At 46.5% G+C, this 25,560-nt stretch overlaps 1 protein-coding gene across 2 annotated transcripts in view; it reads left to right on the top strand.

Annotated features, from left to right (window-relative positions):
• Positions 1 to 25,560, top strand: part of SLC14A2 (solute carrier family 14 member 2) — a gene marked incomplete at both ends in the record, with an annotated part of 54,960 nt that overhangs the window by 18,050 nt on the left and 11,350 nt on the right. Inside the window, 6 exons of one of the 2 annotated variants that reach the window (XM_079941987.1) lie at positions 3,563 to 3,710; positions 4,987 to 5,121; positions 6,655 to 6,704; positions 7,204 to 7,378; positions 22,536 to 22,658; positions 25,029 to 25,111. In XM_079941987.1, the coding sequence (XP_079798113.1) occupies positions 3,563 to 3,710; positions 4,987 to 5,121; positions 6,655 to 6,704; positions 7,204 to 7,378; positions 22,536 to 22,658; positions 25,029 to 25,111 (714 nt within the window). The remainder of the gene's footprint in view (positions 1 to 3,562; positions 3,711 to 4,986; positions 5,122 to 6,654; positions 6,705 to 7,203; positions 7,379 to 22,535; positions 22,659 to 25,028; positions 25,112 to 25,560) is intronic. The other variant, XM_079941988.1, reaches the window with a different exon arrangement.

Genomic DNA, 25,560 nt, shown 5'->3' with positions numbered 1-25,560 from the left:
GAACGGTGGGATTAAGGGGAAAATATTAACTAAAACAGATAGTTGGGTGAAGGGTCAGGACACTAAAATAATGTTTAAAATTAAGATTTTAAAGATATTATCAATAGAAGATGGGGTTAAATTTTTGTTTATTTTCCATATCAGCGGTTCTCAAGCAAGAGTGATTTTTGCCCTCCTGGGGAAGGCAAATGTCTGCAGAAATGTTATAATTATCAAGACTGGGGAGAAAGGGTGCCACTGGCATCTAGCGGGTAGAGGCGAGGGGTGCTGCTAGATATCCCACAATGCACAGGTCAGCCCCTGTCCCACAGCAAAGAATTAACCAGCCCAAAATTTCAGCAATTCCAAAGTTGAGAAACCCTGCTTTATATTCTATCGCACATGTACATATTCATTTATTCTACTGATCTCTAGACATCAGAGATCAAGGGATATAATAAAAACCTAACATAAGATTAGATATACAGAATCGTAAAATTTTGCCTTTGTTAATGAATATAGAGATAGCTAACAGCTTACACTAAAGCAAGTTTATTATGTATCAGACACTGTTCCAAGTCCTTAGCTTACTAACTCATTTAACCCTCATCATAACCCAATGCTGTAAGTTCTATCATCATCCCCTTTCACAGACGGGAAAACCAAGGCACAGAGAGGGTTAGATCCCTGAGGTCAAACTGTAGCTAGTGCCTCAAATATTGTTCACAATATCTGATTTCTGAGCCCTCCCACCCCCCCAGCCAAGTCCTTGTCTAGATGTGCTTAAACCTCTGGGTGGCCCTGGTGCCGGGCAGACACCAGGTGGGGTGGACAGCACAGGTCCTGCAGCGTCAGCCAAACTCCGAGCCTGAACCTGTCAGAAAAGGAAAGGCTCCCCTGCCCCTCATGGCAAACACTACTGCCAGCAATGCCAACCTTTTTCAGGCTTTTGTCTTTTTAAAAGCTTTACCTGAGGCTGAGGTTAGAATGGGATCAGAAGCAGGATTAGGGTCTAAATTCAAGACAATGGAAAAGACAGAGCCCTGCATTTAAGCAAAAGCCCACCCTCTCAAATGGAAAACTGCCGGGGTCAGAGCAGGGACAAAACTAATTTTGAATCATCAATGATCAGCCATCTGGCGACTGGACACACACGGCCTCAGGGGCACAACCCGCTATCCCTGAGCCCTAGGGGTGAGTCTGAGTGACAGCCACAGGGACATGTGGCACTGCCAGAGAGAAAGGGCCACTAAGTCCCCCACCCACCCTGCACGGTGAGGCTGTACTGTCCTGTGCTGAGGGGACCAGAGTGGAGACAGCCACACTGTAGAGGTACCTCTTGTTCATCTTCAAAACAAAGTGGTAGGAGCCAAATCCAGATACCCTGAGGCCCAAGCACACCCTCTGAATTCCCCACCACCACCACTCTGACCACTGGCTCCTTTTCTTCTGCACATCCAGATCTGAGTTTTGAAGAATCAATGCCATTTCCCTCTTTCTCTTCAAAACAATGAGGGGAGTGACTTCTGTTTTGTTTAACCAGCTTGTTGTTGTTACACAAGGATTATCCGGAGTACATAGGAGGCCGGTCCTTAGTAAATTTCCACCGCACACCTGACTGCACTGCGCACCAGGGTATTGGCTGTGGCCCGGAGCACAGCTTGGAGGGACCAGGGCCACCATTCGCCAGGCTGAAATTTGGAAACCGGCAGAGCTTCATTCTAAACCCAGGCTTCACTCCAAAGCAGCTTGTCCCCTCATTCTTCTCATTCTTGCCTGCTTGGGCCTTAAACCTGGGTCCCCAGTTGGGAAGGTGGGAGTCGGATTCCCCGCAGCATCCTGCATTCCTCAGATGTAGGGAAGTCATGGAATATTTACTGAGTAGATTTCCAACCTGTTCCCACTCTGAAACTGAGCTCCCTGGACTGGTACAAAGGGTTTTCAGGGTTTCTTTAAATAAGACGGGGCCCCTACCCTATGATTCCTTGCAGAAGTCTATAGACTCTGGCCCAAACAGTGCTTGGTGATTAAAAGGCCACCCATTCGGAGACAAGAATGGACATAGTTTAAAAGCTCTCTGGGACTCCTCAAATTCTCTAAAGAAATCATACTGACTCCAGAATTAAGTCAAGTTGTTAAAAAGAACAAAATTTCATCAAAGGGAGAAATGCAATGCTCCCAACATCTACAGTAGATTGTCTGTAGCTAATCCATTGGTCCCCAAGCTCTGTTGTACATTAGAGTCACCAGAGGCCCCAGCCATGCCTCCTGACCCCCCACACCAGTTAAAACAGAATGTCTGGGGAGGGGCCAGACATCAACATTGTTTTAAAAGAACTTTAGGTGATTCCAATGTACACAAGGTTTGGAAACCACTGAGCTAACCAACACATATTTATTAAGCACCTATTATGGGCCCAGGTAAAGGAGGCCTGTCCTCAAAAAGGTCATGTGAGCTGGTAATGGAGAAAGGAGTTGGCAGAACCTTAAAGCTGGAAGATAGTCGGCTAGGACAGCCTCCCCATCTTACGGAGGAGGCCACCAGAGCCCAGATTAGGAGGCAACATGCCAGCGGTTACACAATGGCCTCCTGCAGAGCCCCTAAAAGCTAGAGCTCTCGGGCTTCCCTGGTGGCACAGTGGTTGAGAGTCTGCCCGTGAGCCATGGCCGCTGAGCCTGCGCGCCTGGAGCCTGTGCTCCGCAATGGGAGAGGCCACAACAGTAAGAGGCCCGCGTACCGCAAAAAAAAAAAAAAAAAAAGCTAGAGCTCTCGACTCCCAAGCCAGTCCTCTCCCTGCCCTGTCAATCTCCCTCCTTTCCTTTTTGCCCTCAAAGAACTTTTTGCCAAGGTGTGGGTGGTTCAGCTAGGGCAAAAAAAGGCTATCTGACATCACTGCCAAATCAATCACCTCCAATTCCAGCGCCACCCAATGACTGTCAGGCCCAGGGATTTGGGGCTCCATGCTGTTCTCCAGATGTTCCTCGTGCTACCTTTCTGCAATGCGAAGTGCTCCTCCAGAGCAGGGGAAGTGGCTTCCCCTCCTTCCCAGGGTCCCACCATCCCCCAGGTAGCACTGAATGTGAGGCAGCCACCAGTAGACTAGGGGTCAAGCTCAGAGACTCTAGCCTGGGCTTGGCCACAATGAGCTGCCTGACCTTTGGTCAAATCATTCATCAAAATGGCCTAGAATATTTCTAAAATTCCTGGAATATTTCTAGAATTTCAGAAGGTCTAGAGGAAATCCCCTAGTGCCTGAAATCCCCAGTGGCAGTCCAGGGAGGTATCCTCTGGTCCCCTCAAAGCAAAAGCCATGTGTCCCTCAGAAGCACTTCTGTCTGGCCTCTGTGTTGGGGGACCTGCCCGGTTTTGCATGAGGGATGCTCAGATGCCTGCCAGGTGGTGGAGTGAGGAGTTATTTGTTCCAGTTTGTGCCCTCCCACGTTCTCCCACACACTGGAGGGCACAGCCATCCTTCCGTTCCACCCCATTACCCACCCAGGAATGGCTCACTCCTGGCCCTAGGGCCTGGTCCTTGCATTATCAGCCCACGCCCCAGTGACCTGGATTCTGTTGACTTTGCAGCTGCTACAATCCATCCCCATTGGGGTCGGACAGGTGTATGGCTGCGACAATCCCTGGACAGGTGGCGTGTTCCTGGTGGCCCTGTTCATCTGCTCGCCACTCATCTGCTTGCATGCAGCCATTGGCTCAATCGTGGGGATGCTAGCAGGTAGGACAGGGCCCCCTCTCTGCAGGGATCATTTTCCTGGGGTCATTTTTCCCCAGCACACAGCAAATTGTCTAGACTTATCTTCACTGGAGTTTTTAAACACTGTCAGGGCTTGAGAATTATTTTTCCATTTCTCGAGTCCGCAAAGGGAGCAGATTGCAGTAGCAGGATGTGTGGAGAGATGCAAAGGGACTGAGACGTGTTGGCCTGTAAGCTGAGCCCCTGGGAGCTGAGGGGTGGGAGGAGGGTAACCCAGTGAGGGTGGGGGCCAGTAGCAGACCAAGCAGAGGTATAAATGACCCAGCCCTTCGAAATTTTGACTAAGCTAAAAGGAAAACTTTTCTCAGAAATTGAATTACCATTTGACAAATGTCATTTAATTTCTATATATGTGTATATATACACACTTATATATGTAACTGCAGACAGTAGAGTCAGAAATAGACGTCGGGCGCTTTAAGAATAGGAGCCTGTTGATTTATCGCAATATTTTTCAAAAACTTCTTGGAAGCACAACTTTAAAAATAAATTGTTATATTTGGAAAGAATTTCAAACTTATCAAAAATTATGAAAATAGGGCTTCCCTGGTGGCGCAGTGGTTGAGAGTCCGCCTGCCAATGCAGGGCACATGGGTTCGTGCCCCGGTCCGGGAGGATCCCACATGCCGCGGAGCGGCTGGGCCCGTGAGCCATGGCCGCTGAGCCCGCGTGTCCAGAGCCTGTGCTCCGCAACGGGAGAGGCCACAACAGTGAGAGGCTCATGTACCACAAAAAAAAAAAAAAAAATTACGAAAATAAAAATAGTCCAAGAGGCACCCACAAATTCTTTACCCAGATCACCTGCTGTTCACATCCTACCCCTTTTGCTTCCCATTTCTCCAACTGTATATATAGATATAGCTATATCTGTATATACATAATGTTTTTCAACCAGCTGAAGCAGAACTTTTTCAACTGAAATCTTTCTTGCTAAAAATGCAGCTGCTCTGGCCAAAGGAGTGGGGAGGGCCTAGAGTCCACCTGTTTGGCTTACCCTCACCATAGAAGTAGTCATACCTCTGAGTGAAATCTTTGAAAAACAGTGGAAACCACTGCTCTCCTCCCATTTTTGGTTTCCTAAGACCAGACACTATTTGCAGAGGCTCCTCTGATGAGTAGGGGTAGCAGGTGTGGGGGGAACGATGGAAGAGAGGCCACCTGAGACCTGACACCAGCATGGGGTGATCTTTGCACTGTGACCCTGAATCAGCCAGAAATGCAACACCTTGTCCCACAGCCCTGACGGTGGCCACGCCCTTCAAGACTATCTACCTGGGCCTCTGGAGCTACAACTGCGTCCTCTCCTGCATCGCCATCGGTGGCATGTTCTATGCCCTTACCTGGCAGACCCACCTGCTGGCCCTCATCTGTGGTGGGTATCTGGGAAAGCTGGCAACCAAGCCACTCTGCTGTTCCTTGCCCTCCCCACTCCCCTGGTTATGTGACATCCATGGTGGCCACTAATCAGTACTGAGCAGTAGTGATGGAAGGACTGTGGCTGGGGTCCTATCACTAGAGGGTTTAATGGTAGGGTCCCTAACAGCTGGGGGATTTGAGGCTCCTCCACTGTCAGATGGAGTCACCACCACTATTACTGCTACTATATGTACACAGTGTTATAAATTTCACAAGGAAATCCCACACACGTTTCCTCATGTGCTAGTGGCAGTGTTCCTGCCCTGAATAACTCTTCATTCAACCACTATTTGTAAGGCACCACTAAGTTCTAGGCCCTTGGCTAGGCATGGAGAATACAGAGGTGACCACATCCTCATGAAGCCATGGTCTAGCAGAGGAGAAATAATTGCACAATTATTCAGGCTAAGATATCTAAAAAGATGGTTGGAAAGATCCAGTGAGATGATGTATGTACCTGGCAGCACTGAGGTCCCAGAAAATGAGAACATAGCGCTAAGGAAGCTTGATTTCCATAGAGTAAACAGAGAAGAGAAGAGAAATGGGCCACGATCATTACACCTGCACCCCAGCACCATGCTCTTAAAGGGCAGAATATCATCTAGAAGAGCTTTTCCTGTTTTTTCCCCACTTACGTGTGGGGACTGTAAATGACTTCCATGTCTCTCGTATCCTCCTCAGCATCCGGCACAAGGCTGGGCTTGGAGACAGTGGGCTCTGTAAATATTTACCAAGTCAAAAGTGCCGGGTATTTTGAGGTTCAGACTGTAACTGTCTTTGTCCTTCAGAGGAGTGGCAGATTCCTGTGGCTGGAACCATCTGGGAAGGCTTCAAGAGGAGGCTGGGGTTTATCTCAACACTTTCAGGGTGGGATTTGGATGGGCAAAGATGGGGGAAAAGGTGCTCTGGACAGAGAAACAGAGCAAAGGTACAGCGGTAGAAGGAGCTTGTCCAGAGGCACCAGGGGTATGGATGCGCTCCCCTAACTGTCCAACTACTCTCATCCTATGGGTGAACCCACATGCCTGGCTCAGGGACCCAATAAGGCCCAGCCGTGGTGGGACTTGATTAAGGTCCAACAGCATCACAGCAGCTCAGAATCTTGGACAGGAAGGACTTTATCCAGAGCTCACATAGTCTGACCGCTCACCCCCAGACAGATCAGCCTGTGCTAGACCATCACCAAGGTCAGTGTGGACAAGTGAAAGATGCTTATTGACCCCTGACTCTATTCAAGGCCACCATGGAAGTGGGGAGGGGATAAAGGGGTATGTAAGCTTTAATCTCTACCCTCAGAGAACACACAGCCTGATGGGAGATGGGTCACATCTACCTGCAAAGATAACTAATAATGTCAGGCAAACATGCCAGATGTCAGGGTATGGTGCAAACACCAAAGCTGCTGGAGCCAGAGCGGAGCCCTGCTCTTGGGGAGGGCTGGGGGTGGACCCTGGAAAGCTGACTCCCGATGGTCCTTGTTTTTCCACAGCCCTGTTCTGTGCATACATGGGAGCAGCCCTCTCCAACATAATGTCAGTGGTAAGTTTGGGGTCTCCTGACACTACCCTAAAGTGCCCCTCCCCAGCCAGGACTTCAGGACATTTGTAGTCTTGTGATTGTGTTCTGGTAGCTAGCACTCCATACAACACCCTTGTCAAGGTTTATCCAGGGTCTGTGCAGAGAAGGACTGGCAATAGCATACATGTGCCTCTGAGGGTGTGTGTGTGTGTGTGTGTGTGTGTGTGTGTGTGTGTGTGTGTGAAAGAGAGTATTGTAACTAGCAGTGGAGAACATGGATGGACAGATGGAGGTATTCATGTTTGGCCAGATATGGGAGATCATCCCTGGGGGATTTTCAGCTCCATCATTAAAAGATTCTGATTGTGCCCAAAGGTACAAACACCTCAAATTCAGACCAACTACTCTGACATGATAAATCCAGAAACCAATGCCCCATCCTCAACCCCTACCGCATCCTTCTCCCCCAAGGTCCCTGGAACCCAGGAACATTTTCAGATCCCAGTGTTTTTGATTTCAGGTTGGTGTGCCACCAGGAACCTGGCCCTTCTGCCTCTCGGCACTCACCTTCCTGCTCCTGACGACCAACAACCCGGCCATCTACAAGCTCCCGCTCAGCAAAGTCACCTACCCAGAGGCCAACCGCATCTACTACCTGACAGTGAAAAGCAGTGAAGAAGAGAAGTCCCTCAGTGGTGATTAACCAAGTTACAGGCAGAAATGCTCTTTGCCTGGACCTGGGTCTGCTCCCTGTAATCTCAACTCTGGGTCAATCAGCTGCAGCACTCACTTTCTATGCTTCTCTTTGTACCCGTGTGGAACCAAACACACCTGTAACTCCCTTTCCCTGGTGCTGATTTTCTCTTCCTGCCCAGATCACCTTAACTAACCATTGTGCATCGTTAGAGGAAGTTGGTGAGGAGCTTGCTGGCACTAATAGTAAGGGATGTGTTTTCAATGTCATTGGCTTAAGTCTTTTGGAAAGGTGATTAAGAGATGATCTTTTGGCATGTTTAACTAAATAATAGATGCTGTGAAACTGAACTTGCTGAGTGGTTCCTGAGTGGGTGAAAATTCGGGGGATGCAGGCACCACGGTGCACGGAGCTAATGGCTGATGGGCACATACAGCTTTCCATTAAAGAGAGGAATTTCACACAGGTAGTTTTAAAGTAAAAACAGGGACAGCTAGGGCACTGAAAGTGTCTAAATAGGGAGTCTTGAATGTTCAGGGGTCAAAGTAAAGGACGAGAGGGTATTCCGTAGCAGGAAGGAATCAGTAAGTTAGAATCCTATATGACTCATGATGAAGGATAAGCATTTCTCAGTGTAGGTCAAGCCAGCAACTTTGAGCAGGGAATTCAGTTGAGGAAAGTACCTGAGCTCAGTATGTGAGAGGCTGGGGAAATTTATTTCATTTTCCTGTCTGCTTGTGGGTGTTGGAAGCTTTATGAGATTTATGATACTTTAAACAAAGGGTTAGGCTTGAGTAGAAGAACAAAACTTATCCATGAATTTCATAATTTGCCTTCCCAATTATAGGCATTAGCTTACATTCAATCTTTATTTATATATAGATCAGGGGTTGTCAACTTTTTCCCAGAAAGTGTCCAATAGTAAATATTTTTGGCTCTGGGGGCTATACAGTCTCTTACAAACACTCAACTCTGTCATTGTAGAGCAAAGCAGTCTTAGACAACATGTAAATGAATGATGGTAGCTGTGTTCCAATAAGACTTTATTAAGCAAGCAGCTAGATTGGGCCCACAAGCCATAGTCGGCTAGTCCCTGATGTAGATGATCAATATAGCAATGCTTAGGAGCTGGAGATCCACATAACAGTTATAGGAGCTGGTGGGAAGTGGGCAGACCCAGAGGACACCACCATGTTCTTTACACCAGATAAAGCCACAAGGCATTTCCATGCTGGGTGATAGTGTGAAGATCCTTAGGAAATGGAGAGCACTCAAGAAACAGTGATCAGTGTGACCGGAAGCAGGAAAATCTGCCCTGAGGCTCTTTCAGAGACTGACAGGCCCAGTGATGAGCACCAAGAGGCGCAGTTTTACACGGGGACTTCCTTCCACACACGTCTGGGAACCACCCCAAGGCTCACCCTCTCCGGCCCCTCGCTCTCTTTCCCCTCTGCCAGCAGGTACACCACCACGAGAAGAAGAAGAAAACTCAGGCCCTTCAGTGCAGGGGTTTCTAGGCAGGAAGAGGAGGGGGGCTCTGGAATCTCAGGGTTATAAGGGAGCATGCAGGCCAGGTTGTCCCACCATCCCGTGATGAGTGATCCCCTCCATATGGAGGATGAAGGCTTCTGGGGCTCAATCACCCAAAACGGAGGGAGACACCCCACCCCCACTCCGGCTATTCTAACAAGAGATAGAACCAGAAACCCTATTCATTCATTATGGGCAAATTGTCATAGGAAATCCCCTCTTCTCTCTGTTAAGCCCTTGAGAATCTCCATCCAAAGCACTGGATCTGATGGGAACAGTCCTTCAACCATGCTTTCTATTGGATTTTCAGGAGAGGAAAACTATTTGGATATGAAAAATGCTTTCAGCTCAACTGGACAAGATTATCTCTCCCCCTCCCTTCTCTCCCCACACCACTTCATAGTTTGTCATTTACAAGGTACCACTTTGGTCACTGGTATCTGGGTTGTTTTTCCCTCCCAAGTTCCCCCTTTAACCCCTACAGGAATTAAAAGTTAACGGTAATACAAGCTGCCAAACTCATTTGGAAAAAAATGGATAAAAGCTAAGTTATTCAGAGAAAGGAAAAAGTATGTCCAGCAAGTCTGGAAAAGCCACAGGACCCCAGAAACTCTATAACGCACTGTGATCAAGATGGCCAGGTTATATATGTACAAATAAAAAAACACATTATCTGCTAGTGTGATGTAAGAAAGAACCGCCGGGGCCAAGTATTATTAATCACTGAATTCTCTGGCCAAGAGAAGTTGTACAGGAGTGATAAAATGTTTAAAAAAAAAAATCTTTGGGGGCTAAGAGGCCGAAAATTGATGGTAATTTTTCAAATTTGGTCAAACAATCTCCTTCCAGAGGCAGAACAATTCTCATTAAGCCAGGCTGGTGGGCAGAAGCGGCATCTCTCTCTCTCAAGTATGGATGAGGGTGGGGTAGAAGTGAAAATCCCCACCCCTCTAAGAAAACTCTGCCCAGTGCAGGGCACTCTTCCCACAGGCCATAGACAGATGCCCAGATGTCCTCTGAAGTAGCCCAAATAGCCTTTTGGGACCTGAGAGCTAGCTCCCTAGAGTGATCTTGTCCCACCTTCACCAGAGCTTTGCCAACTACTGTCCCCTTGAATGAGTATGTCACGAGCCCTAACCTTACAGATTCTCACCACCAACATGGGGTTGCTTGGGAGCAGGCCCCCAGGAGGGAAGGAGAAGGGCTTCAGGGAGCATATCATAGCTGTTTTCCTACTATCACCCCAAACTACCAGCAGCAGCCCTTGGGTATACAAATGATAGTTGAACATAAGTATTTATGGATGAACAGAAATAAGCAGTCATTAAAGAGAGTAGGAATGTATGTGTGGGGTTGGGGATAAGGGGGCTTTAGAGGAGGCACTGTCTTAAACTATCTTTCCCCAACATACCCCTTTCTCCCTCTCTCCACTGTCTCTTCCCTCTGACCTGGCCATCTCACCCTCCCATTTTCATCTTCTCTCCTACAACACTGATGAGTTCTACTATCACTGTGAAATAGTTTTGTTCTATTTTTAGAACAAAAAATTCTATTTTTTGTTCTATTTTTTTTTGCTGTATTTTTAAATAATCTTAAATCATCTCTCCTGTCTTCTTCTTCTATGATAATTGACATAATAATTTTTTTTACTTCTTCTTGGTCAAACTTGGGAGTTTGCTAGGGAATAATCCATTTTCTTTAATTGTAAAATTTTGTTGCCATACTATTACTCATAATATTCTCATGATAATCTCTATCTCTCCTGTTATCTGTTGCTTTGTCTCCTTTTTCATTTCTAATCTTATGTAATTTTGCTCTCTTTTGCTTAATCAGGCTTGTGAGGGCTTCATCCATTTTATTGGTTTGTTTCAAAGAAACAGTTTAGAATTTATTTGTCCTTTTCTACTCATTTTGGTTTTTTTTTTCTATGTCTTTTTCCTATTTTCTCATGGTTTATTTAAATGGTTTTCTTCCTAATGTTTTAAAATTCATATAAAGTTCCTTTATTTTAGATCTTTCTCTTTTAACAACAAAGGCATTTTAAGGCTATTAATTTCCCTCTGAGTACAGCTTTAGCTGTGTACTGTAGGTTTTGGAATATTCTATTTTCATCAGTTTTAAACAGTTCATAACTTTACTTTTTATTTCTCTTTGACGCAAGGATTATTTAAGAATGTGTTTTTTTAATTTCTAGCACTTTAAACTTTTTGATATTTTTTAACTTCTTATATCTAGCTTTATTGGATTATGAGCAAAGAATATGGTCTGTTCAATCTCTATTTTAAAATGTTATGCATTTTTCTGTGTGGCCAAGTATTTGATTGATTTTGGACATACAAAATGCAGATTTTTGATTTGAAGGAAATACATATTAAATTCATTTATTAATTGCATCATTCAACTCTTCTATGCACTTATTTATTTTTTGTCTATGAATCTTAATTCTGAAGTGTTTATTAAAATTCAACTATAATTGTATAGTTTTATTAAACTCTCTTTATATTTCTGAAATATTTGTCTCATATATTTAGCAGCTACATTGTTTGGTGCCTATGGACTATGACTGTCATTTTTTCTTCTTAAATTTTATCTTTTACTATTACAAAGTACCCATTTTTATACTCATTAGTGCCTTTAACCAAATTCCAGCTCAGCTGACATTTATGTTGCCATACTTTCTTTCTGGTATTTTCTTTTTTTTTTTTTTTCTGGTGTATTCTTATCCCTTTATTTTAAACTTTATCATTTCCTTTTAACTTTATCATTTCCTTTTAACTGTTTTTCTGACTTCATTCACTCATTCATCCAGAAGATATTGTATGGGGATCTATTAATATGTTACTCAGGCCCCCCTGACAACAAACCAGGAAAGAATCAGACCAGTTCCTGCCTTCAAGGAATTCACTTTATGTGGATTTGCCTGAGCAGGTGATTAGTCTCACCTGAAGTAAAGGTGAGGCTGTCACCACAGACTACCTGTGCCACATAAGGTCACAGCACCAGTTTCATGATTTTGAGTGAATTATCTTGTCGAGTTAGTCTTCTGTTTAGGAAAAGTATCAAGCATGATATTAAGGGTTTAAGGAAAATTTCTATGCCTCTTCTGCTCTTGTCCTCTATCTTGCCATTATCTGCTGCCCAAACATTCCCAGCCATCCCTTCAGTTCAAGTCTTTGAACCTGTTAAAATGTAAACAGTCCTGGGAAGGTAACACAGTAAGCATGATCAATCACTTGCATCTTAGTTTGAAGGAGTCATTTCTGAGAATAGGTTGGATGAAAAAAGAGGGGAGAGTACAAAGGAAAAAATGGGTAGCACATTCTGAGAGCATCTTTGGCAAGGGAGGGCATGCTGACATGGGGCTGGGCTGGGTGAATGAGGTCTGGAGGCCCCTTTGTTTCATCAGGAATGATGATGAAACTGTCGTATTCGGCTTGGAGAAGAAATGTCTGGGGCCATGACTGTCCGTAGTATGAGGTAACACATGTGGAAGAAGAAGTCAGTTTACTCAACAATACTTCAGAGCATGGAATACGGACTACTACATGGGAGTGTTAAGCAAGCAGATATTGAATCAGTGGAGAGGAGTGCTTTTTCACAGTGGAAGTTGCCTGAAAAATGGTTGTCCTCTGAGACCCTGAGCTCAGGAACAGGGCTGGGGGCCTGTTGGAGATGCTTGCTTTGGGTGGATGTAGACCAGCTGACAACTGCAGCCTCTCTTCCAGCTCCAAGTTTCAGTGATTCTATAGCCCTGAGTTCCTACAGAAGAATAAGGGGGAGGTATCATTAAGGTGGCAAAAAGGTAAGAACATAGAGATAAATATATCAAAAGTATACCATTGCTGCCATTATAGCTTTTCCTAGAGCTTGACTAGTTAGCCATTTGGTCAGTCTACCAAAATGCTCAACATGGCTGCTTGTGTGAATGCAAACTGAGGGGCCAGCATCACTCAACTGTGCCTTGTCCTTGACTTTCTCCTCTTCATCACTCTCCCCTCTCCAGGGATTCTTCTTCTGGTCAACCCTCTAAGATCTGCCCATCAAAAAACTTAATCTTCCTGGCCTACTTCTGTGGCTACATCAAACCTGTGTGCCCCAGTTTGTTTGTGCTTCCTGTATGAGTCTGAGCTTTGTCTCCTCAGGTCATAAATGCTGTGAGGGCCTGGGGACAACTATTACCTAAAACCAGCTAGGAGCTGGCAGTTTCAGTGTGGGTATGATTTCCACCCAATAAACCACAGTCTCACCTGACAACTTTAAAAGGTATTCACTTTTTAATGTGAGATTTTTCAACTTGCCTGGGCTTCCCTGCCTCTTGCCATTCAGAGAAGATAGAAGAATCCATAGAGAACACTTCTGTCCCTAATGGAACTAGAATTCCAAGGCCCCAAGGAGGGAGGCAGGGGGCATTGCTAAATAAGTCCTTATTCTCTGTGAACTGATAACTAGGAGTTGCCAGCCCCTCCTACAGCTACACAGGCTGCTGGAACAGAATGAAGTAAAGGAAGTAACTCTCCGGGGGAACTTCTAGCTTGGCTTTCATTTATTCCACAGGAACTCTAGGCTTTTCCCCTGGAGGAATCTGACCTCCCCAAGTTTGGCTCCTGGAGGTCAATGCAGGCTCCTCCCCCTACGAAGTTGGAAATGCAGAGTTGAAGCCATGAGCATTATGAAGAAGACTTAGTTCTGAAGTAAATTCTGATGACCAAGCCCTCCAGGAGATAATCTGTACGCATAGATTATCTTGGGGATGCCGCAGAATCTGAGCTGTGGCCTCTGGTAAGACCCTCAGGGGACAAGGGTCCACCTCAGTCTTCTGCTTTCCAGGAGCACTCGACTGCCCCTCCCTAATCTAGTGTGCGTGACAGATACTCACCACACTTCTGAGTACACAGCTCCATTTGGCTCATGGAACGTGTGAGAATTTCCTGGATGGCTCCTCCCTCCCAGGTGATCATTTCTTGTCTTTTCAAACTGTTTACATGTTGTACGTGGGTAGCATCTCCCTGTCACTTTTAGATGCTTAAGGGCTGGAGTGAACACACCACAGGAAGTTCAGGAGCCTTCAAGGAGAGGCTAGAGTAAGAGGTCAAGAGATGGGCCTCCAGAGCTGAGCCAAGAGACCAGCCAGCTGGGGGGACAAGGAACGTGTCCTCAGCAGACAGCCATGGGCCTTGAACTTGCAACACCAAAAGAAGGCCCCCTGTGCAGGAAGCTGACCTCTTGTCAGTTCCCCACCCCTCCCTGGAATGTGGGTCCCTCCGGGGCTCCTCCCTCACTCTTTTGTTTGCTTTCCTTCTTCATGAGGCCCTCCGTAATCAGGACCCCTCCTCTGCAGTTCCAAAACACCTGGCCTGGTGAGAAGGGGGCCTTTGACGTCAGTGGGGAGTTTGTCTACTCAGGTGTAGCTAATATCCTCAGTGTGAGGTTCTGTTTCTGAACTTGGGTAGCCACCTCACACCCTGTCACTGAGGGGGGTTGGGGGTATACATGTGCAGGGGTGGGGGTGGGTATACAGTTGATGCTTGACCCATCATACTCACAAAGCCAAACAAAACATGTTTGGATTGGGCCTCATCCCCAGACTCCAGCCCACCAGAGCCCCGCCACCCCAAAGGCCTCATGGGACTTGGGAGGGCCGCTTCCCTAATATATAGAGCTCAGAGTCCTTTCTGGATGCGGGGGTTAGGTCATGCCCTTCTTGCTCTGAGACAGACCCCAGGACCCAGTCAGCAGAAGTCAGAAGGAGGAAAGGCCTAAAAATTTCCACAAAACCAGAAAGACAGCATCTAGTATTAGGCTGTGCAGAAATAACCATCAAGACGCTGATGGCAATACTGTGCCCTGCCTGTGGTGGGGGGAGTTAAGGGAGTTCATTGAGGTGGGAAGGCAAATTGGCACCCTGAGGAGACAACACTTAAGTAATTGCTTTAAAGGCAAATACTGGAGCAAGAATTCTAAGGAGAGGAGTAACTGGGAGGTGATGCTTGAGGGAGGACAGGGAAGCTATTATCAGGCAGTCCAGGCTCTGGCCCTTTAAAGGAAACCTGCCTGATCAAACCAGTTTGGAGGAACCATGGTAGCCAAACCAGTCTTCCCCGGGGAGTTTAGGAAGGTCGGAGAGTGAGCAAGCTGCAGGAAGAACGTTGTCTTTCCTCTCCCTCTTCCTCCATGGTACCCTTCCTCAAGTGGAAGGCGTGCACAAGGCATAGGGTTAGGAAACACAAAGGGAATTTACAGAAAGCCAGTAAGAGGATGAGCTGCGGGCTCTGGGAACCGAAGGGGTTCGGCTTTAGGGAGAAGTCCAGCGCCTGAGTTGAGGACCAGAGACGCCGCCCAATTGGAAAGGAGCTTCTTCCCAAATCCTGGTGGTCTAGATTCCTCCAGCCCTGTGCAGAAAATCAAAAAGAGCTCAGGTAAGAGGTCCTGGGGGAGAGAAATGAATCAGATAGAGCCCTAGCCAACAGGACCATCTATCTGACTTTTCAAAGGAAGAGAAAAAAGGTAGGCCAATCTTTTTCCATTCCTTTCTTCTGCTGAGCTGCAGGAGGGCAATCCTGGGGTGGGGGACCTTATTAAGAACTCCAGAGAGAGTTCAGATCCCGGAAGCTTGAAGCTGGAAGGGTTCTTAAATAGTTATAGTTCAAACCCTTTACTTTTAGATGAGGAAACCATGGCTTGTCCAGGAACCTGCCCAGGTGATAAATGAGCCTGGACAAATGCCCAGGTGTTCTAACTCACAACCCTGAGCTCTTCTTGCTTATCTAGTGATGGATCCAAGTTAACCCATCAGCCCTCAAATCCCCTTACCACCTTCCTGCCCACTGGATGAGCCTTCATATTATTTATCATCCTTTCCACAACTCTGTAACCCACAGCTCTGACATCAGTATGGTTCCCAGGGCAGCCCCTTGTTGAGCTGACTGCGGGATGCTAATGAGGTAGATTTGAAAACCTTCTTCCCAGGAGTCCTTCCTTACCTGCTGCTTCCAGGGTGGAGGCACCTGGTCCAGGCTCCTTAGCCTTTCTCCTCAGGTCCTGTACACCTTCCACAGACAAGCCAATAGAAGTAGAGCATCTCAGGAACCACAAATATCTTAACATCCCAGCTTAACAGCCCATCTCCTCAATGGCCCTCTCTTACATGGCCATCTTAGATTACTTTAGACATGTTGTGTGTAGCTACAGAGAGTGGATGTAGAAACATCCAGAAGGAAACAGATAGCCATGCCATGAGGAACAACATTCCAGGACATTGAAGTTATCTGATCAGAGAATGGGATCTCCTCAAAAACTGGCCCCAAAGGATATGAGCCTTGGTGAACTTGCTGAAGTTAGGCCATCCTGTGAGTCTTGGAAAGCCCATGGCCAGGCCTCTGCCTACTGTCACATACCCCTTCTCTCAGACTTGTATAACATCCACACCCTCATTTAAGATTAGAGGGGAAAAATAAGTTTACTCTCAAGTGTCAACTGTGACTAACTGCTATTGGTTGTCTGGAGCTTTGTGTTAAGAAGGATTCTGAGGCTGTATTGAAACTTATTGGGAAAGAGTGCTATGATCAGTTAGCTATGTTTGCCATTGATAATGCAAAGAAAGGGTGGCAGGGAAGAGGATGTGGGGAAAGGGTGTATGGAAACATTGCCACAAGAGAAGAAGCTGGTATACAATGGCCCAGAATTTCCTTGGGCTTTCATTGGATGGCACAAATGCAATGGTACACAGGTGGGTTCTTTTTATTTGTTTTTGGTGACTTTTGTTACTCCTTTTAGGGTATGATATACTTCATAATTTTTTTTTAAATAAAAAAGTCACAAGTCCATTGGTATCATTTGCGAAGGCTCCAGCTATCTGTAAAACACCTACACTACATGGGAAAAGAATCAAAACCAGGATGTCAAAATCTAGCTCCATGAATAATTAGCTGTATAGCCTCAAGGAAGCTACTTCTCTTTGGGCCTCAGTTTTTTTCTGCTAATGCCTAGACCTAAAGTTCACTTGGTTATAAAGGATTGATAATTTCAGGTAGTTTCATTTGATTGGAAAATTTTCATGTGCATTGTAACTATAAAAGTCCACCATGGCCCTAACTCCAAAAGATGGATCTAGGGTACCTTCTGCAAATAATGGAATGATCCATGTGGCCAAATAAGCCAAGGATGGCTTCACGGAGGAAGTAGAACATAAAGCAGACACTGAAGGGTGCATAGAAACTAGGCAAGAAGAGGCACAGAGGGCCAGAGATAAGGCCAGAATGCCAAGGCAGGGTGTCTGTTGGGCAGAGAAGGCTGAGCAGGTTGATGAAGTCAGCTGTATTGTGGAATACCTGGAAAGCATGGCAGAGGAGTTTGAGCATTATTGTACTCTTGGCAATAGGGAGCCATGTAGATTGTTGAGTAACAGAGTCATGTAATGATATGGTCTAACAGTTGAAGCACAGAATGGATTGAAAGGAGGGAAACTGACAATGTACACAGGTAATGCTGAGGTGTGAGCTCGGTGTAAATAGGGGAAGGAGAGTGAAAACTCACTCTAAAGGAAGGTCAGTCAGGTGTTACCCCAGTGACAGAATGGGCACTCTGACCTTTGCATTCTCTTCAGCCTCATTCATGAGGTTGTAAATGAGGACCAACTCATATATGCTAATTAATATCTTCACGGCATGAGACAGAGACACCAAAGTCCCCCCAATACTCCAAGCCTTCATTTCCTCCTCTATGAGGGGGTGGGTACCGGCGGGGGGGACTGTATGAGAGGGCAGGACTGGATAATCTCTAAAGCCTTTTCCAATTCTAACATTCGATGCCTCTGATAGTTTATAGAATGATCTTTGAAAATGTCAGCTAAACACAACTTCACAGAAAAAGATAGCACCTCATTTACCACCCACAGGTATCTATATCACACACACACATACACACACACAGAGGAGCCTTGAAAATTACACATCACAGTGCAAAGCTCAACTTCCACATGGGGAAACATATGCCTAAATTGCGGCCAAAGTGTTATCCTGTAGAACTGGGTGTAGGAAGAAATCAAGTTATGTACTATTGTCACTTCAAAAAATCCTGCTGGCATAGTAGCTAGGAAATTACCTCCTGGTGTGTGGTTGTGTCTGCCACAGTAAGTTGGAGGAATAAGAGACCCAGTGATCTGGGGAGGGATGACAAAAGGGTCTTGATAGTAGGTTCCAGATCCTCTATATGTTGGGCATTGCTAGTGATAGATGGACAGTATTGGTCCACCTCCAGGAGACAGGAAAACCTGTTCAAAACCTGAGAAAGACAGCTTGTAGAAGGAGTATAGGTAAAGGCTGAGTAAAGGTTGATTTTAGTAAAATAGACTAGATCATTTTTCTTCTGAAAGGATGTCATATATGGTTTGGGTTTGTTTTTTTCCCTTCAAAGAAATTGCAGTAAGCTTCAAACTTGTATTTGACAGGTGGGCTCTTCTGTAAAATGTTTTTTACCCAGGATATTTGAACGGATTGCATTTTCTGTATGTTAGCAGTCAGTAGAGGTGTGGGTACTATGGGATACTACTCTCCAGGAAAAAAAAAAAACAGTGCTTCTGAACAAATCATTATGGCTCATGACTATTCTTTTCTTCTCTGAGTCAATGGGAGGAAAGCATCACTGGACTCTTGCCTGTTAAAACACAGGATGGTGGCAATCCTCAAGGGCAGGGACCATGCCCCTGAAATGGTCCTGAACAGCCCCAGTGTGAAGCTACACACATTGGGACACTTGAAAGGCTTGTTAGAGAAGGAGGGGGCAGCAGTTCCTACACCAGGTGGGAAAGCCGAGGAGTTACTCAGCTGCTAAGGTTTACCTGCAGGTTCTCAAGGGCAGAGCTTCTCAGCACGTATGTAGCTAAGCCACGAGAGCAAAGCCCTTGGTCCTCGAAGCAGACAGAGGTGGGCTGGTGAGGCCAGAGTCCTCAGGCCCAGGCCGTAAACATCATCATCTGTTTTCTGCACCATGCCACACAGTATTATTTTTATGTGTGCCATGATGCTGGGGGGCAGGGGGAAGGGGAAGCTGGAAAGAACTCCCCAGGGTGAGTTATTGTCAAAAAAAAAATTTGTTCTTGGGCTTCAGAACACCCAGCTGCCCTCTTCCAAGAAGCTTTGGGGTTTTCAACCACCTGGTGTAATCTCTTGTTAACCAATGCAAATCCCATCAAGCAAGATCTCTGTCTTCAGTGGCCTGTTTTATTCTCTCTCATTAACTGGGTTCTTCTATCCACTCATGAAGGATTTCTGGGTTTCTGGTTGGTTGGTCATAGATGGCCAATCACTTTATCACATCTATAAACTTCCCTTCTTTTCTCCAGGTACTGCTGGAGATAATCAGCTCTTGCCCTGAAACTTCTAAATCCCTACACAACTCAGCTATTACCATCGTTAACCTATGAAAGGCTCACTTTTATTTCAATATTTATCAAGCATTTAACATTTACAACGAGATATATTATTTTTTTAATAGTTCATGCCCCGAAATAGCCAACGGTTGTTCATTTTACTATTCAGAAATTAAAATGTGTAGGATAATTATCCCTCATTAATGTATTCAACAAACACTTCTGAGTGCCTACAATAGGCCAGGCCCATGCTGGGTGCTGGAAGTGCCAATATAAACCTCTGTAACCCAGGCTGTCAAGGATCCCACCGTCCTGTGAAGGTGACAGACAGGAACACGAGGTAGGAGTGGGTGATGATAGGTATAAAATGCCAGGCCTGCCCTGACTTAAGGACCCACCCTGCCCAGAGCACAGGCTGTTCCAGAGACATGGCCTCCCTGAGGAGATACTGACATGAGCGCTGCAAAATTATTTTCCCCAACATTTTGCAAGCATTAATTTCATCTTCATAACAATATGAGAACGAAATAGCAGGTACCTTCCGAAATATCTGTCATCATTCTATAGGTTGGGTTTGCAAGGTCAGCTCTACGGGGTCTGTATATCTCCTTCTGAGCGCCGTGCTTGCAATGAGGGAAACTGTCGATGAAATTACTTGACTTGCAAAATGCCGTGCAGAATGAGCGATGCTGGTTCCCGGCCAGTGTTATCGTTGTTTTCTTTTTTCCTCACCACACCAATGGAACATTTATTTCTAGAGCATTTGATAGATGTGTTCATGATATTTTTGAAATTGCCTTTATCCATTATGAAAGCCCTGAGAATCTGTCCCAAAGGTAGTGGTAAGTTGCTATCATCTTAGCTTTAAGTATTTTCACAGCCTCAGGAAATGTGTTACTTTCTCTCCAATCTTCCTTGTGGCATCCGTCCCACCTGTCATCCTCACCGCTTAGCCGGCACATCTGGAGGGGCCATCGCCCTCCCTGGGTGGTTGGTCTAGAGCTCAGCACTCCCGTCCTGCCCACGGGAGGTCCAGGAGCAACACGATGTCAGACCACATTTGGGGCTACCTCTGCAATCACCCCAAATAAGAAAAAAAAATGTGTTCAAGGAAAAGAAAGATACTCTTCATTTTTGTTTCTGTGGCTGGGACATCGATTCTGGGAACACGTAGTACTGTGGACCCTGACCCACTTTCCTGGGCTCTGAGCAAGCAGCACAATCTAAGTGCTGAAAGCGAAGGGCCAGGGCAGGAAACGGGAGCCAGGTCTTCTGCGGCCATCCGTAGAGCAGCGAACTGGGAGTCTGGAGACCTGGGTGCAGCTCCTGGCTGTGCCATAATTAATAAGCTATGTGACTTGGGTGGGGCAAGGTGATTTCTCTGGATATGGGAGGTAGACTGTGATCTTGAAGATCCATGCAAGTCTGAACCTATGATGCTAAGGTCAAAATATGGCTCTGCGCAGGGCGTAGCTAGGGTGGCTGACCATTGGCACGTGAGAAATGAGAAGCATTGAGCCAGCAGAGGTGCCCTTCCAGCCTGGGAGGTGTACACTGTGGACTGGCTATGGGAGAATGCCCTGCTTTGCCAGATGATGCAATAATACCCCCTCGGTCCTCACTCCCCTGCCCAGAACCTATCTGCAGAGGTGCCCTACGGAAGGCTGACCTTCCACGTGTGTCTTAAGCACAGGGTCAAGGGGGCTTCTCCAGCCTCTGGAGTTATGGCTCCATGGTGACCCACGGGCAGGGTGATGAGTGAAAAAGGAGCTTTTTTCCCATTCCGAGCCTAGAGGGAAGGGACACAGTCACATGTGTGACCTTTCAGTCTGAGAGTATAGACAGAATACCTTCTTTGCTCACACATGTCCCACATACTCCGGTTGTTGGTCCTGCTATATTCTCAGCTTTGCTAAAGTTGTTTCTACATGAGTAGTGTGAACTAGACCAGTTTTTTTCAAACTTTAATGTGCACACAAGTCAGTTGGAGATCTCATTTAAAAAGAAAAAACAAAAAACTTATTCCAATTCAGTGGGTCTGAGATGGGACCTGAGAGTCTGCATTTCTAACAAGCTCCCTTGGATGTCCATGAAGCTGGTCCACAAACCAAACGCTGAGCAACAAAGCTGCAAAGAGGACTGAGGGCTGAGAGCCACATGGCTCACTGTTTGTAGGATGCTTCAGAAATCATCTGAGCCTCAATTTTCCATCTTTTGGAGATAACAATGCCCAAGTGAGTTAACTTACAGAAGTGTGCAAATGTAGTAACAGTGTGAAAGCTCTCCAGGCAGCCACTTGATCATCTAACTCTAGACTTCACTGGAACCACAAGCAGAAAGTGTCAGAAGTGTCTGTCTCAGGGACCACCACGTACTCCAATTAGTCAGTGTGGGCCGGGTGTAGTAGGGTTTGGGGCACGCATCATGACAAGCCGTCAGGTGACCTGACACTGTCAATTCTCAGACCCAGTTTGAGAAACTCTGTGCCACGTGGTAAGCTGTTCTGTTCTCCACAAGGGTAGAAATGTTTCTTGTAGCTGATTGCAGCTTCTTAGCTCCCCACAGAGCAAAGCAATGTGCACAGAAATCACCTGGGGAACCTTGTTGAACTGTAGATTCTGATTCCATCAGCCTGGGTGGAAAATGAGATTCTGTATTTCTAACAAGCTCCCAGAGGAGGCTGCCGGTCCAGGGACTACACTTTGAGCAGCAAAACCCTAGATGAGAGGTTCTCAGCCCAAACTGCACCTTAGGCCACCTCCTAAAACATCTTGGGCATTAAAAACTCCAATTTTTAAAATGGGTCTGGGGTAGGGGTCAGGCATTTTTTTAAGCACCCAGGTGATTCTGATGTGCAGCAAGCACTGAGGACCCACACACACAAACTCCCTACTGCAGGCGGAGGCCAGGCCACCGGCTGAAGGACGGGAACGGGCAGTCAGCTCGGGCCCACCATCCACGCCAGTCCGAGACCAAGTGAAGGAGGTCTTAGAGCAGTGTATTACTGGGGAAACAAGGCAGGCTGGCCTGTCCATATCTTGACACTGATAGGTGTCTGGGATGCAGTTTCTGTGAGGAAAGGAAGTTTCATCGGGAGGAATGGAAAAGAGGGATTTTTCCGCAGATACTGGTGCACTCACTGCTGCAGCTCATGCCACGCTGCTCCTCTGGCTCTGCACATGATTTCCCTGCACTCTCTGCTTGCCCCTCGGGGGGTGGTCCAGGGTGGGACACTGACCTGTCTTGTTTTGCCCCCGGCCAGGCAGCGCTGCGGGGCCGCCGCCCACGACGAGCCCAAAGGCAGATGAGGGCTCGGAGGCTGTGCACCCCAGGCCCAGGAACGTGTTCCACATCGAATGGTCATTCATTCGCAGAAGGAGCAAAGGTGTGCGCTTCCCACTACCCCCCACCCCTGACCCCGCTCCCGGGTCCTTGATCTGCTCACCTCTAAAATGGGGACCATGGCAACACCTCCATCACAAAGTAGTGGGGAGAGCCACAAGGGTGAGGTTCAGTCTCATCACCCTCGACCTCTGACCACAGCCACGGGTTCCAGGGTCTAGACGCCCTGGGGCAGGGAGACTGGAGCCACGACAAGCAGCTGACTCTGTCAGTCTAGGCCAGGAGGTTGCAAACTTCACTGCACATTGGAACCACCTGCATCTCATTCCCGGAAGTGCTAATCCAATTCACCTGGGAAGAAGCCTGGGCGGCAGAAGGAGCTTTAAAAGCTCTCCATGAGGGAGTTCCCTGGTGGCCTAATGGTTAGGATTTGGCCCGTTCACTGCAGAGGCCTGGGTTTGATCCCTGGTCAGGGAACCATCCCATATGCCGTGCAGCACAGCCAAAATACAAAAAATAAAATAAAAATAAATAAAACTTTGCACTTTTAAAATGACCCCAAAAAAAGCTCTCCATGAGATTCTAATGTGCTGCCAAGTCACAACCACTGATCCTGATGCTACTGGTCCTGATGCTGATGCTGGTCCTGATGCTAGACAGTGGTGATGTCTAGACAAGGGAACAGATGGAGAGCCCTGGAGGGGAGGGGCTCCCAAGGTCAAGAGGAGGGTCTAGAGGGCAGCCAAAGCGGGGAAGCCAGAAACTTGAATTTGGACGCTGAGGACATGTTGTGTCAAACAGGGAAGAGCTGGCAGTGGGGGAGGGGTGTGGGGTCAAGTGGGGGTCTCCCCAGTCAGATGCACGGTGGGAGCAGCGTCATGAAGACCCAGGGCAGAGGGGCAATCTAACTTTGCCCTCCAGAGAAGGGAGGCGACTTGCCCAGGGTCACACAGCTGCTGAGGGCATGGCAGGGATAAAACTGATTCCTGGGTTAGCGTCCTTTTACAGTATCACATGCTTCCCAGAAGCATGTGACTTTCTTGCCCCAGTTTGTCTGAGCCTCCTTGTTTTATAGCCAAAGTAGCCAGCCAGAGAAATGGCCTGGGGTGGTCTGGGAAAACCTCATACACTGGGGAGAGGGCACCAAATTAAATCAAGGACCCCTTTAGCCCAGGAGTTTGTGTTTGACAGAGGCCCCAGGGCATCCTCAGGAAGAAAGCATAGTTTGCCTCAAAAAGTTAACAATCTCCCTGCAAACATATTCTTAGGATAGTGGCTGGGGGCTGGGGTGAAAGAGGGCCTAGCAGAGAGCCCCACGCAAAGGAGCCTGGGAGGCGGGTTAGCAGAAGCTGCTGAAGAGCTGGCGCTTCAGACAGAAGCAGAGAATCCATCAGGATATCAAACACACTAGCCTCACAGTCTAGAGTCATCCTCTTTGCTTCCTACTCTTCCTTTCAAACTTCCTTAATTTGTTTCTCTTACATAGTGTAACTTCCCAACCACACTGGTATTTGCAGTCCCTGCTCCTTCAGATGGGGGAGCTCAGAGCCATTGACGGGTCTCTTCTAGTGTTTAGGTGCCTTGAAATCTCATGAATGCTGACAGAATGGCCAATTGAAGATACAGGGCATTCTGAGCCCAGACAGCCATTCTCACACTGGACCACAAGAGGGCACCAGAGCATAAACAGCAAAACCTCCAAGGGCCTTCTTTCATGTTACTTAAAACCTTTCTGAAATTACTCACCTTTACAAATAAATTATCTTGTAATAATGAAAAATACATTCAGAGCTACTTAATAACAGTTTTCTAGAATTACAAGGACATGCCAAAATCTGTGTCAAGTGACAACACGGATATCACTTGTCTTAATCCAACAAGAAGCTGCTGCTAAAATACCTAAAATTCTAAGACATACATCCTAAAAATACCAAAACAGCTGAGGTTATCCAGTTGGAAAAAGTTGTCGTATAATTTGAACACAGACGTATGGTTCAGGCAGCTTAATGCTTTATGAGCAATAATGCCTCATAAATACCAATCTTCGTGTTCATGTGGAAAAAGAACCCTGGGTTCAGGGCTCACAGACAGCTTTGTTTCCTCACCTAAAAAATAGGGGAGTTGAACAAGATCAGAGCCTCTTAACTAAAAGTCAGCTGAGTCTCTGAATTCCCTAAATTCTTGTAAAATGTCCAATTTACATGAAGATGTGAATTTTTTTCCCCGAAGAGCTTGCCCAATTGGGTGTGTGCAGTAGCAGAGGAGGGGGTCCTCCTGCCCCAGGCGCAGAGGCTGGGGCATCCTCACTGGGGTAGAAAGTGCTGAGTATTCCAACTTGAGCCTTGCAGGAAATTTGCTGCTAAGGTGCCAGGGTAGAGGTCCTAACAGATGATGTTCTCCCTGCCAACTCCAGTATTTGGAAAAGGTGAACACCAGGAAAGGCGCACCAAAGACCCTTCTCCCCACCAATACCGGAAGCCCACGGTCGAGCTGCTGGTGAGTAAAGAGTGGCCCGAATCAGGGGCAGCGCCCACATCACATAGTCCGCAGCAAGGTAGAGAGCTGAGGTCCAGAAAAGACGTCCTCTGATTTAGGCAAACTTTTCTTGAGTTCATATTTCCAGAAACATAATTATGTGGGATAAAGATGTCTACTTTTCAGTTTACTTTATAAAGTTTCATGTTTCTTTTATTTTGATTATTTCTTATCCATCTTCCTCTGAATCCAGCATTCAAGCACTTAGGAAATAAGCTGGTGCCAATTTTCAAAACAGAACATTTACTTGTTTAATTTTATGGACAGTTAAATTTTAAAGACTAGACATGCTAGGGTGGGAGGGGATACTTTCTTCTGGAAAGAGTATGGTACAGTAGAAGTAATATTTGTTTTAAAAAAAGAATCTAAAAATCTGTGGGTAAATCTAAATTCTATCATTTGACCTTGAC

This window comes from Stenella coeruleoalba, assembly GCF_951394435.1.
Source record: "Stenella coeruleoalba genome assembly, chromosome: 14".
Lineage (NCBI taxonomy): Eukaryota > Metazoa > Chordata > Mammalia > Artiodactyla > Delphinidae > Stenella > Stenella coeruleoalba.
Note: the sequence above shows the minus strand (reverse complement) of the source record. Positions and strands in the feature narration are given on the sequence as shown.